Source organism: Sinocyclocheilus grahami, unplaced genomic scaffold (assembly GCF_001515645.1).
Source record: "Sinocyclocheilus grahami isolate Dianchi unplaced genomic scaffold, SAMN03320097.WGS_v1.1 scaffold893.1, whole genome shotgun sequence".
Lineage (NCBI taxonomy): Eukaryota > Metazoa > Chordata > Actinopteri > Cypriniformes > Cyprinidae > Sinocyclocheilus > Sinocyclocheilus grahami.
The window spans coordinates 86,802-101,524 of record NW_015506072.1 but is presented as its reverse complement, the minus strand read 5'-3'; the positions used below and the strand labels follow the sequence as shown (position 1 = coordinate 101,524).

General features: G+C 40.7%; 1 protein-coding gene across 2 annotated transcripts; it reads right to left on the bottom strand.

Annotated features, from left to right (window-relative positions):
* LOC107563856 (gastrula zinc finger protein XlCGF57.1-like) lies at positions 1-8,501 on the bottom strand. Of its 2 annotated transcripts, none has more exons than XM_016248824.1 (3): positions 8,447-8,501; positions 5,427-5,578; positions 1-2,203 (listed from the first exon to the last, which is right to left on the bottom strand). In XM_016248824.1, exons 2-3 carry the CDS (start codon positions 5,509-5,511, stop codon positions 513-515), a joined length of 1,776 nt encoding a protein of 591 aa, XP_016104310.1. In that variant the 5' UTR covers positions 5,512-5,578; positions 8,447-8,501; the 3' UTR covers positions 1-512. The 2 variants fall into 2 exon arrangements, with proteins under 2 accessions (XP_016104310.1, XP_016104311.1); XM_016248825.1 differs by having other exon boundaries at positions 8,440-8,457.
* Positions 8,502-14,723: the final 6,222 nt, after the last annotated feature.

Here is a 14,723-nt window from a genome sequence, read left to right as displayed (position 1 = left end):
ACCGCGTTTTTTCAGATGTATTTCCAAGAAAAAAACATTGTCTTATATTCGGGTCACTACGGTAGTACGGGAACTGAAGATCGGATATATCCATTTTGCGAAGACACATTTATGGCCAAGTGTAACTGGAACAGTTTTAAAAAATCAGATAGATATCCAAACAGAGAAAATGCATGACGTGACCAGGTGTAAACAGGCCCTCAGATAAGAACGAAAGATTAAGCTGGATAATGACATTATTTTCTGCCTTTATAATTGAGTTTCATCACTAATGAACTAATCTAACAATAATGACACTTGTAATAATGACGTTTATTTTTTAAATTTGTGAATGTAAAAAGTTTCAAAGATGAATTTCATATTCACAAAGGTGTGTCTTGCGACAAACCAAAATTGAATTATATTGAATTATAGCAAAGCAGACGGTCACATATACAGCGGTTAAAATGTAGAAGAGTCTATCTAGAGGAGAAGAATGCAAAAGGTCACGAAGGTGGATGATCAGATTTGGGTCACTTTCGGCTGCGGTGAGAACGTAGCTTCAATTTCACACAGATACGCATTTTCTGGTGCCATTTTAAACTACTGAGCCATTTAAAACGCTTTCCACACGAAGAACACAAATGTGGTTTCACATCTGCATGACTTTTCAGGTGTATCTGTAAGTGTGATGGCAAAAGAAATGTTTTCTTACACTGATCGCAATTAAACTCCGGACTTCCTACGGAGCGATCGTGCTTTTGATTTTTCAAACTGCTCCTTTTTCTAAGCCTCTTTCTACTCGCAGAGCACTGCCGTTTCTTTCCAGAATGTGTTTGCAAATGACGGTTCAGGTCTCTTTTATATGTGAAGCTCTTCTTACACTGAAGACACGTGAAAGGTTTCTCTCCAGTGTGAAGCCTCGTGTGAACCTGAAGGCTTATTTTCTGACTGAAACTCTTTCCACAGTGAGTGCAGGTGAAGGGTTTCTCTCCAGTGTGGGTTCTCATGTGTTCCGTAAATTTTCCTTTAAATCTGAAACTCTTTCCACAGTCATGGCACTTGAACGATTTTCGAGAATGAATTTTTTCATGCCAGCCAAGGTGTCTCTTGTCTGGGAATCTCTGTCCACACTGATGACATTTATACTCTTTTGAGTGAATCCTCATGTGGTAAGTAAGGTTTGTTTCACGTGCATAACACTTTCCACACTGAGCACACACAAAAGGCTTCTCTCCTGTGTGAGTTGCCATGTGAATCTTAAGATTTCCGTTTTGTGTGAAGCTCTTCTCACACAGTTTGCAGTTGAAGGGCTTCTCCCCTGTGTGATTTCTCGTGTGGGCTTTAAGGGTTGATTTACTTGAGAAGCTCTTCCCACAAAATTTGCAGATGTGAGGACTCTCTCCAGTGTGACTTTTCATGTGTGAATCAAGGGTTGTTTTATGCCTGAAACACTTTCCACACTGATCACATGGAAACGGCTTCTCTCCAGAGTGAACGACCATGTGAATCTTAAGAGATCCGTTGCGGGAGAAGCTCTTCCCACACAGTTTGCAGGTAAAAGGCCTCTCTCCAGTGTGAATTCTCATGTGGGTATCAAAGTGTGCTTTATATGTGAAGCTATTCCCACACACATTGCAGGTAAAAGGATTCTCTCCAGTGTGAAGTCTCGTATGATTTTTGAGGTTTCCTTTACAACTGAAACTCTCTCCACACCGATTACATGTAAAACCGTTCTGTCCTGAGTATTCTTTCTTCGTGTGGTAATCAAAGGATACTTTATGTATGAAACTCATTCCACACTGATCACATGTGAATGGCTTCTCTCCAGTGTGACGTTTCATGTGGGATTCAAAGCTTTGTTTATGTGCTAAACATGCTCCACACTGTTGGCATATGAAAGGCTTCATTCCAGTGTGACTATTCATGTGGCGTTTAAGGTTTTCTCTACGTGGGAATCTCTTTCCACACACTTGGCATTTGAACGGCTTCTCTCCAGTGTGAATGATCATGTGCATTTGAAGGTTATATTTTTGTTTTAAACTCTTTCCACATAGATGGCAGGTGATGCGACCGTCAGATTCGGTCTTCTGAACTTTGTTTGGTGATGAAGATGCTTCAGACTGCATAGATGTTTCCACAGTCATCAAGTCAAGTCTCTCATATTGATCTTTCTTTTCTATCGTTGTCAGTTCTTGCCTCTCTTCTTTCAGCACCATCAGGTCTAAAGTGAAAAAAGACAAATACAGATTAGTGGCACTTTAATGACTTAAAGCAACAGACATCAAAACCAAGATAAAACATTCCAGCACTCTGATTGGTTGAATTCCTTGTCTTTTGTTGTTGCTTGATTTGAGTACCACGTGTGGACTGAGGCATCACCAAGTTTTTGCATAGAGTGACAAAACCTACCAGAACCGGGGCTTGAAGTGAACTCGGGGCAAATCGATCAACCCTGACCTCAGCGAAGCGCGTCATTTGACATCGCTGCTTCCAGCGAGCATAGTGTGGCCCTAACATATGTCAAACTTAAAAACATTAACATTAAAGGGTTAGTTCACCCCAAAATGAAAATTAGGCTGCGTTTTACTCACCCCCGATGCATCCTAGGTGTATATGACTTTCTTCTTTCAGACGAATCCAGTCGTAGTTATATTAAAAATGGTCTTTGATCTTTCAAGCTCTATCGTTGAACTCAGCGGGTGTTGCATTGCTTCTGTCCAAAAGACGGGAAATAAAAAGCACCCTTCCATAAAAAAAAAAATTTTTTTAAAAAGTGTCTCACACGGCTCCAGGGGGTGAACAAAGGCCTCCTGTAGCGAATCTATGCGTTTTTGTAAGAAATCCATATTCATTATTTCACGTCTTTTGGACAGAAGCAATGCAACACCCGCTGAGTGCAACGATAGAGCTTGAAAGATCAAAGACCATTTTTAATATAACTCCGACTGGATTCGTCTGAAAGAAGAAAGTCATATATACCTAGGATGCATCGGGGGTGAGTGAAACGCAGCCTAATTTTCATTTTTGGGTGAACTCGCCCTTTAAATTTCTTTTTGTCAACTGTTTTCAAAACGAACGGCAGCATTTTGTTTTGTTTGCTTTGTTTTTGCTCTAATTGATACAAAAACACATAACACTCTCTTTGTGTCGTGGCAATATCATGTGGGCAACATGTGAACGCGACGTGTGATTCACTGGAACTCGTTAAAGTTGGAAGTGGAACAATTCAAATAGAATTTTCTCAATATCCGACTTTGGCCCTGTCCACACAGAGAAACGTTTTGTTCAGACAGATCCGGCTTTTTGGGAGCGTGAAACCGCTATTTTTTAAAACCAGGCCCCAGAGTGGATCAATCTGAAAACGACACCTTTGCATTTTCGTGTGTACAGCCAATCCGTATAATTTGTGAAACGATGATGTCAATGGCAGACTACATGCTTGCGTTTGTTCTGCAGAAGCTACTGAGCCTATTAGCTTTTAGTGATGCGTCGTTCACGAACGAGCCGGCTCCAAGAGCCGATTCTTTGTAGCGAACGAGAAGAGCCGACTCCTGTCGGGGAGAACCGACTCTTCAACCGGAGCCTTCTATTTTAGGCCAATTAAGCAATTGTGAATGGTTTGTGTGTTGGTAAGCAATTTTTTAATTTAGTGTTATAAAAAATGTTGCAATTTGTTGAAACATTGGCCCCCTCAGAGAGGGTCTTCTCAAAAACAGGACAAATAATCACAGAGGGGAGAAATCTCATCAGCACATCCAAGCTGAGGCATCTGATACTTCTGAATGCCAACCTGCCCTTAAGACTAAAGTGTTATTATTAAAGTTTATTAAAATGTTAAATAAGTGTTTTTTTTTTGCTACGAAAAAAAAAGCATAAAAATAAGGCTTTTATGAAATCACAGCGATGATCGATCATGAAAATGATTGGTTATAGCAGCACTTTTGGCAGACACAGTCCTGCGTCTTCAATAAACAAGCTACAGGTAGTCCAAAATGCAGCGGCTAGAGTCCTTACCAGGTCAAGAAAATATGATCATATTACCCCAATTTTACAGTCTCTGCACTGGCTACCTGTTAAGTTCCGTATCAGTTACAAAATATTATTACTTGCCTATAAGGCCCTTAATGGGTTAGCTCCTGCGTACCTAACTAGTCGTCTACCACGCTACAATCCATCACGCTCCCTAAGGTCACAAAACTCTGGACTTTTGGTAGTACCTAGGATAGCAAAGTCCACTAAAGGAGGTAGAGCTTGTTCGCATTTGGCTCCCAAACTTATATAAATAAAGGTGACTTGACTTGACTTTGGGCGGCACCCTGAGCTCAGATTGTTTAGCTGGCCACAGCATGTTAGCTACATACTTATCTGATTAATCTAATATAGGATGCGTTGGGATATTAAAATTAATTAACGCGCTGTATATTACCAGTGTTTAGTTTCATGCTGATTTTGACTGAGTTGAGATGCTCACATAGCTTTTAGATGTTTCTTTTAAAAAAATACTGACATTATAATGCTGCAGTGCTTTTTTCGTCATATTTGTTCAACAGTAGGCATACTTCAATTAAAATAGTTTTCGTATGCATTGAAATCGTGCAGGCGTTTTCAGATATCACTTGATAATGTAGATGGAAATATAGCACAAATCTGCCATAAGCATTATAAAGGGAACTTTATAAAATGTGAAATTTATAGTAAATTCTGTTTGCTTTCCTTGCCTGTGTTTCAGCGCACTGTCATGAAAACCCATCACGACAGGAGCTCTTTGCATCCTTTTGTGCAGAAACAAGTTGTAATATTATGTCTATGTTATATATCCAAGTTATCTGATTAATATCATAGGATGTGTCATAAACAGGCGTTAGTTTATTGGCATAAAGTCACTCGTCAGCTTCACCTCAGGCAGCAATTCCTATGCTTCTTTTTTTTAATAACATTGCTGCATCATAATCTAATCACGCGTTCATGTTTTCATTTTTGAAACATATCGATGATCAAAATAAGAAATTGCCAAATATGCCCATCCCTATTCTTGAGACGAAGCCATGTTTACAGAAGAATGAGGGGAAAAAAAGAGCGGATATGGAAAGCTCTGGCTTTGTGTGGATGAGACAAAGTCTCGCATACAGCATAAAAGCAGTGCTGTCTCTTTAAAATCTGTTGCACGTGGATCTGATACAAATGCCATTTTCTCCTTGTTCTTTACGGTCATGTAGGACGTTTTAGCTCTTTTAAGATTTATATAGTCACTTGCCAAAAACAGTCCTTTTGACATTTTGTGTGGTATTTGTCTGGTCAGCACGAGGACCCACTCCATGTCAAATAAAACAACTTCAATTAGGACGCTAGTATGACATTCTTCAGAAATATCATTCATTTCAGTAGAGATGGATATTTTAATAAGGATCAAATGAGTGAGTTTAGCTTTGAGAATGAAAACCAACCTGTTTGTTCCTCAGCATCTTCAGGTTTCAGACTGAACGTTTCTTCAATCCTTATGTCGTCACTCTCCTCTTTAAAAAACGCCATCGTTATTATAGTGTCACGTGGATCTCAGCTTCAGCAGGAGTCTTTCTGTGTGTTTGGACACTTTATCCTGTTTAAGATGAGAATAATTAAGAAAACCAATAATATATGCAAACTAAATCTCTGGGTGCGTCTCAATCTGCACCCTAGTTACTGCACTGCTAAGTGAACCAGACTGAGAGTTAATGGCCTTAAATCACCTAATTAAACAAAAAACATCAGCATGTTTTGCATTTGGTATTAGATTAGGGTTGCCAACCTTTCCGTATCAATACCATGATACGGTATTGTCTCGTATTTAAGGAAAGCCATATGAAATGTAGTTTTTCCCCATATTTGCAGTAATAAACCCGGTTAAAAAAAAACAGCATATGCTGGTTAGGTATGCTTTGACGCTGGGATGCTGGTTTAAGTTGGTCCTTTGCTGGTTTAAGTTGGTCCTTTGCTGGTTTAAGTTGGTCCTTTGCTGGTTTATGCTGGTGCTTTGCTGGTTTATGCTGGTCCTTTGCTGGTTTATGCTGGTCCTTTGCTGGTTTATGCTGGTCCTTTGCTGGTTTATGCTGGTCCTTTAGCTGGTTTAAGTTGGTCCTTTTGCTGGTTAATGCTGGTTAATGCTGGTCCTTTTGCTGGTTAATGCTGGTCCTTTTGCTGGTTTAAGCTGGTCCTTTGCTGGTTTAAGCTGGTCCTTTGCTGGTTTAAGCTGGTCCTTTGCTGGTTTAAGCTGGTCCTTTGCTGGTTTAAGCTGGTCCTTTGCTGGTTTAAGCTGGTCCTTTGCTGGTTTAAGCTGGTCCTTTGCTGGTTTAAGCTGGTCCTTTGCTGGTTTAAGCTGGTCCTTTGCTGGTTTAAGCTGGTCCTTTGCTGGTTTAAGCTGGTCCTTTGCTGGTTTAAGCTGGTCCTTTGCTGGTTTAAGCTGGTCCTTTGCTGGTTTAAGCTGGTCCTTTGCTGGTTTAAGCTGGTCCTTTGCTGGTTTAAGCTGGTCCTTTGCTGGTTTAAGCTGGTCCTTTGCTGGTTTAAGCTGGTCCTTTGCTGGTTTAAGCTGGTCCTTTGCTGGTTTAAGCTGGTCCTTTGCTGGTTTAAGCTGGTCCTTTGCTGGTTTAAGCTGGTCCTTTGCTGGTTTAAGCTGGTCCTTTGCTGGTTTAAGCTGGTCCTTTGCTGGTTTAAGCTGGTCCTTTGCTGGTTTAAGCTGGTCCTTTGCTGGTTTAAGCTGGTCCTTTGCTGGTTTAAGCTGGTCCTTTGCTGGTTTAAGCTGGTCCTTTGCTGGTTTAAGCTGGTCCTTTGCTGGTTTAAGCTGGTCCTTTGCTGGTTTAAGCTGGTCCTTTGCTGGTTTAAGCTGGTCCTTTGCTGGTTTAAGCTGGTCCTTTGCTGGTTTAAGCTGGTCCTTTGCTGGTTTAAGCTGGTCCTTTGCTGGTTTAAGCTGGTCCTTTGCTGGTTTAAGCTGGTCCTTTGCTGGTTTAAGCTGGTCCTTTGCTGGTTTAAGCTGGTCCTTTGCTGGTTTAAGCTGGTCCTTTGCTGGTTTAAGCTGGTCCTTTGCTGGTTTAAGCTGGTCCTTTGCTGGTTTAAGCTGGTCCTTTGCTGGTTTAAGCTGGTCCTTTGCTGGTTTAAGCTGGTCCTTTGCTGGTTTAAGCTGGTCCTTTGCTGGTTTAAGCTGGTCCTTTGCTGGTTTAAGCTGGTCCTTTGCTGGTTTAAGCTGGTCCTTTGCTGGTTTAAGCTGGTCCTTTGCTGGTTTAAGCTGGTCCTTTGCTGGTTTAAGCTGGTCCTTTGCTGGTTTAAGCTGGTCCTTTGCTGGTTTAAGCTGGTCCTTTTGCTGGTTTAAGATGGTCCTTTTGCTGGTTTAAGATGGTCCTTTGCTAGTCTATGCTGGTCCTTTGCTAGTCTATGCTGGTCCTTTGCTGGTCTATGCTGGTCCTTTGCTGGTCTATGCTGGTCCTTTGCTGGTCTATGCTGGTCCTTTGCTGGTTTAAGCTGGTCCATTGCTGGCCCTTTGCTGGTTTATGCTGGTCCTTTGCTGGTTTAGGCTGGTCCTTTGCTGGTCTATGCTGGTTTAAGCTGGTCCTTTGCTGGTCTAAGCTGGTCCTTTGCTGGTTTAAGCTGGTCCTTTGCTGGTTTAAGTTGGTCTGCTGGCAAAGGACCAACTTAAGCCAGCAAAGGACCAGCTTAAACCAGCATCAAAACATACCTAACCAGCATATGCTGCAGAACGATCCCCTATGGTTATTTTTGGGAACCAAATAAAAACCATTCTAGTAACCTTCCCAGATCAATCCCTGCCGGTTATTTTTAGTTAAATTTCATAACCATGTAAGCTAATTAATATGTTGCAGATGTTTCTGAGTGATGACCAGCAGAGAGATTACTCTAGAGCTGAAATGTGGAATTACATCTCTGAAATAAGCATTTAATTCAATTTAAAAATGAAAGCAGCCAAAACACATCATAATGATCAGAAAAATCCAATTTTATAGCTATAATATTAAGCCAAGGTTAAGCGTATCATAAACAAGGTAGCGTCCCTTATTTTCCTTTTCTGAAGTTGGCACCCTAATAATGTTGTTATTTGCACATTTAATACTTACTATAATTAATAGATATCTACTTTTTTTGTAAAAAAAAATTGCATTGTTTGTTGTGTTTGCGCTACTAATCACTGAATCATTTTGGGAAGCTAGTTAGCCTAGCTGTTGTGTTTCATAAAGCGATGTTTCTCTCATCAGTGAGTATAAACTGATTCACTACAGAGGGAGCAAAATGAGACGCAGCCTTTGTTACTCCTGCGGTTTACGCATTAAAATACCGCTTATTTATTAATGTTAGATCAAATATCACATCGTTTACTTCATCCATAACGAAACAATTTTACGTTGTTTGTAAAATTATGAAATTTCATTAACGTCTCGCATTGATTTAAACGCTTTCAAATGCTTAAAAACACACCACAAACCTTTCTTCAGCCGAATCTCGACAGACGCAGGAGCGCGGCGCGGGCTTGTGACGTCACACCACAACACCAAAATAAAAGTCCTGTCATCACGCCGCTGTCTAAACTACAACAAATGCACATTTAGAGTCGACTTATTGGTGAAATACATATTTAAACAAATGTTGTCCAATGGTGCGTTGAAAATATTAAGAGCTACAAATGAAAGAAGGCGAGATTCTGTCTTAGAGACAGAACTTTAATGTGTTTCCCAATGGAAAAATACTATAGTAACTTAGAGTAAACACTATTGTGTTTTTGAACCTTACTATAGTAAAGTACTTGAATTAATTTGTTGTGGTAATTCTATAGTTGCTGTGGTAATATAACAACCATAGAATTATAAACAAAGTACTTCATCCAATACTGATCTAAGTTTTCTACAAATATAGGGTATATTATACTACAATACACTACAGTTTACTGTGATTTAAAGGGTTTCTACACGCACACACACACACACATTTCTATTATTTGATTATTATACTATAATATGGTATTGTTGATAGCATTCTGACATGTTGTGTTTAGGCAGATTTTGTTTAGTGGCTCTGGATCGAGCGACACAAAACCAATTAGTTAACCCAACAATAAATGTATGGTGAGGGGCGTAACATTTCCGTCACACGCTTGAGGTATTCGGCCAATCACAACACACTGGACAGCTGGCCAATCACAGCACACCTCGCTTTCAGACCGATGAGCTTTGTAAAAATCAACGCATTTCAGAAAGGCGGGGCATAGAGGAGAAACAATAATGTACAGTATGTGGAAAATAATGTGTTTTTTAAACTTTAAACCGCATAAACACATTGCATTACACCAAATACACAAAATAATGTTCTTTTTAGCAACATCACATGACCCCTTTAAGATGTGCATCAGCGTCCAGATTAAGCAGAGTGGAGTCCAACTCCAATGAGTTGCAGACTTCACGGTTGGCTACAGAAAGTTCTTCCCTAGAACGTTGAGTAAGAGCGATGGATTTCTGAGGATTCGGCCCGCAAGAGGGACGGTACAAAGAACCGGCCTGTGATCAGAAAAATAACTGCTGATTTCAATGTTTGAAATAGAAAAGCCATGGGTTAAAATCAAATCAAGGGTATGACCACGGATATGTGTTGGACCAGAAACCCACTGAGAAAAGTCAAAAGTACTTCTGCAGAGTATGGTTTAGAAGCACAGCAAACGTGAATGTTAAAACCGCCCAACAGCAGTGCATCTTCCCAGTTTCGAACTGTATAGCTGCGACTGGACGTGTTTTGAGTGCTCCACTGCATATTCTTAAGGCTTGAGCTTCTTCTATGTCTAGTTAAGCTATACAACCACATCTCATAAGAGCCCACTATATATTCCTCAATGAAGACCTAGTTGCTCCCCAACCCTAGATATTATTGATTTTCCTGCATTTAGATTTTTATCTATTTACTGTCTCTACAAAGTGCATACCCGAGTCTCCTTATCAACCCTTATTTCAATTCTTCTACTAAATAAGAAGACTATCACCCAATTATACATTCTGTGACGTCACATCTCCAGACCAAAATAAAAGTCTTGTCCACACGCTGAAGAGTAGAATTCATATAATTTTACATTAGAAAACAAATATAAATAACAGATTATGAGATGAATGGCAGGGCTATCAAAAGCCCAAAGCTATTATAACCATTCATATTTTTTGAAAAGCTTTCCGTGCTTTCAATTCTAACGATTTCATTTATTAACTGAAACTGAATCCTGACAATGTAAATATCCATCTTATTGCATCTCAGTTTCTCCCCAGAATATTAGGGCTGTAAATCAGATTTAAGCTGTATTTGGTTAGAGTGGATTATATTAAATGTCCACGACTGTGAAGGATTACAACTGACTTTGACTGTTTGAACAGAAAGCTTAAATTAAGACACAATCCGCTGGTTTTACGTGAATGAATACTGGCCAAAACAGACATTTTGACATAACTCTGTGTGCATTTGTCTATTCAAGCGTGAAAATATGTTGAAAGATGGGTCTGTTCAAAATGATCAATCAGCAAAATAACGTAAACACTGGAAACATGACTTAAAACTAGTGTGGCAGTATGTGAAGAGCGAGGAGTGTAGAAAATGCCAATCTCTTGCATTCTGTGTAACGGTCGCCATGTGTGAGTTTCGGTTAATAAATGAAATAGTTAGATCTCTGTACAACCACATATTTAATTTTTGATCTGTTTATTGCAGAGGTGCCCACACTCGGTCCTGGAGGGCCGGTGTCCTGCAGAGTTTAGCTCCAACCCCAATTAAACACACCTGAAGCAGCTAATCAAGCTCTTACTAGGCATACTAGAAACTTACCAGCAGGTGTGTTGAGGCAAGTTGGAGCTAAACTCTGCAGGACACCGACCCTCCAGAACCGAGTTTGGGCAGCCTTGCTTTATGACTTCAGAAGTTCTTTCCAAACCTTTGTAATTATGAAGATCAAGATACTGGAATTTCTCATTGACTGAGAATATCACAAATGCTCTGTAGGTGATCATGAATTGAGAGCAATTCGCAGTACATTTAGAAACAAGACACACCGCTTTTAAAAATAAAGATTAATTGTATTAATAGCTTTGGGTTTTTTTGATAGCTCTGCGATTCAACCCATATCTGATATTTGTTTTCTAATGTAAAGTTCTATGAATTCTATTCTTTGGCATGTGGACAAAACTTTTATTTTGGCGTGGCGATGTGAGGTCATAAGGATGCGCCGCGCTCCTGCGTCTGTGATTTGGCTGAAGAAAGGTGTGTGATTTTAACTATTTATGAAATGAATTATACCGAGTTTATATCCCTGCATCCCAATGTGCATACTATCCACCCTAAATAGTATTGAAAATGACTAATATCGTGTATAATTTAGGATGTATAGTGTGCACATTGGGACGCAGGCTAACACTTTGGATGCATAAACCAGAAGGAGAAGGTTTAACACTGTAATGCTTTATCTAGAGATCTTAATGAAGGTTATTTTGTGTGGATAAAGTGCATCTGAACACGAGTAACTGAAAAGCTGCGACTTCCCTGCATCGTGAACCAGTTTATAATGAACAAATTCAGTCGCTAGCAAGTAGTGATGGAGAAACTGAGCTTCTTTTTGAAACTTTATCGAGTCATTTGAATCAGTTGCTTGAATCCGTTTCGAATTGCCGCTCGCTGACGAGTCACTGCTGCTCAAAACAACGAGAACAATAACACAATCATGACAACTTTTACAAACCAACTGAAAATGTGTTCATGAAAGTGTAATCTAAATAAAAGTCTGATTTACAAATCAGCAAATACTAAATACAAACTTTATTAAGAACCTCATATATTATGTGTCCTTTTATTAATTTGAATGCTATTTTTTGTCTCATCAGGTGATTTAAGGTCATTAACTCTCTCTCTGACTGACTCCCTCACCAGTGTGCAGACTACTGAACTAGGGAGCTGATTGTTTTTCTTTCTATTAATTATTCTCTTTTTATTAAATGGGACAAAGTGTTCAAACAGACAGAAAAACTCCTTCATCAGCTGAGATCCACGTGGCTCGCTATTATAAAGATGGAGTTTATTAAAGAGGAGAGTGAAGACCTGAAGATTGAAGAAGCATTCAGAGTCAAACATGAAGATACTGAGGAACAAACAGGTTGGTTTTTATTCTCAAAGCTGAACTCACTCATTTGATCCTTATTAAAATGTCCAGCTCTACAGAAATTAACAATATATTTGATGAGTGTCATAATTAAAGTGGTTTTACTTGGTGTATTTGGACATTTGTTATGACATGTCACAATATGTAGAAATAAAGTTAATAGCCTAAATAAACAATTATTTTGTGTAATAGGCACCAGCTCAATGGCTATGTTTCCCTCAGCCTATTTTTATGTGCATTTTGGTATATCGCATAAAATAAAATGCCAAGATGCGCATAAATTCTAAAAATGCGCATAAAAAACCGTATGCGCTCAACTAAGTAGGATAAATTACTTATCCGGTGAGAAAACATGCACATAAACTATGATGGAAACACTTTTACCGAATAAGTTCCTTAATGCGCATCAAAAAAAGACGTGACTTTGCGATGGGACAGCATAAAACTGCACAAACCAATGTATTAATCCAGGTGTGATAGGTAACATTTACAAAATCAGGCCATTGTGTTTGCCCATCAGTGCAAATGTTTCTTTATGTATCGAGACAAAAGAATGAGGTTAAAGGGTTAGTTCACCCAAAAATGTAAATTCTGTCATTAATTACTCCCCCTCGTGTCGTTTCAAACCCGTAAGACCTTCGTTCATCTTCGGAACACAAATTAAGATATTTTTGATGGGATCCGAGAGCTGACCTTGCATAGACAGTAACGCAATTGAAATGTGGTTAGGTATGTTTTGAAGCATGGCTGCTGGTTTGAGCTGGTTTAAGCTGGTCATGTGCTGGTCCTGAGCAGGAGCTAATTGCTTAGGACCAGCACATGACCAGCTAAGAACCAGCTTAAACCAACCATGCTTCAAAACATACCTAACCAGCATATGCTGGTTTTTTCAACAGGGAATGCTATGCGAAGTTAGTGTAACTGACACATATACAACAAATAAATAAGGTAAGTGCTATTTGTACCATTCCAGTTGGGATTTAAACCGACATCTCAGGAATGGGAGGCGTGTGATCTAACAAGCACGCTAAATTCCGTTACATTTACCCCCCTAAACTTCATTCCCATCAGGGTCACGGCACCAATGTAACCCCTCTCCCCCGGGTCCTCACCGCCACACCTCGTTCTCGCTCCGAGTGGGTCTCCGGCATGGGAGGCGGACGCACTAACAAGGAGGCTAAAAACTGCAGCCACTAGCGTCAGTCGCTAATGCGTCTCTTGAGATCAGGGGATTGAGGTTTACCTGCACAGCACCTACCGCTGGCCTCCGTTACACTCACCCCCCTTAGCCTCACTCCCATCCGGGTCACGGCACCAATGAAACCCCTCTCTCCCGGGTCCTCACCGCCACACCTCGTTCTCGCTCCGAGTGGGTCTCCGGCATGGGAGGCGGACGCACTAACAAGGAGGCTAAAAACTGCAGCCACTAGCGTAAGTCGCTAATGCGTCTCTTGAGATCAGGGGATTGAGGTTTACCTGCACAGCACCTACCGCTGGCCTCCGTTAAACTCACCCCCCTTAGCCTCACTCCCATCTGGGTCACGGCACCAATGTAACCCCTCTCTCCCGGGTCCTCACTGCCACACCTCGTTCTCGCTCCGAGTGGGACTCCGGCATGGGAGGCGGACGCACTAACAAGGAGGCTAAAAACTGCAGCCACTAGCGTAAGTCGCTAATGCGTCTCTTGAGATCAGGGGATTGAGGTTTACCTGCACAGCACCTACCGCTGGCCTCCGTTAAACTCACCCCCCTTAGCATCACTCCCATCTGGGTCACGGCACCAATGTAACCCCTCTCTCCCGGGTCCTCACCGCCACACCTCGTTCTCGCTCCGAGTGGGTCTCCGGCATGGGAGGCGGACGCACTAACAAGGAGGCTAAAAACTGCAGCCACTAACGTCAGTCGCTAGTGCGTCTCTTGAGATCAGGGGAGTGAGGTTTACCTGCACAGCACCTACCGCTGGCCTCCGCTTACATGCCTAGTGATTGCATTGTAAGAATGTACAGGGATACTTCAGATTTAAAAACACTGACTTGTTAGGTGATGTTTTCTCATTAAATTTGTACGCTTTCCTATTAATTCAATGGAATGTATGGGAATAGTGGGGATTACCAATATGGCGGTGCAGCGGCTAGAGAATAGTTCCGAACTGTGGGGTCTCATCTGTACATATCATGGATCAACTGTGCTCCGTTTAATCCCTAATATATGACCGATCAGAGCAATCATTAATTTACTAATTTAACATGAAATCGTCAAATTGCTACTCCATATCAATTGCATACAACGATAAACACAGAATAATTGTAACAATCATTAACGCGCAATAAATAAAAGCATCATATCTATACACATTTTTACTAGAACGTTCGTGTGACCCGGTAGCAATTCTTCCACGGCCCGATAGTGGGTCATGACCCGGTGGTTGGGGACCTCTGCCATAGACCAGCCATTAATGATCTGTCTGTCATGGACTGCGTGACTTCGCCTGTGGATTTTTTTTCTTTTCTGTGACTAATAAAATTTTGGTCGACTAACAATTAGCCGACTATTAGGGGGCAACCCTAATTAAGAGCATTTGAAA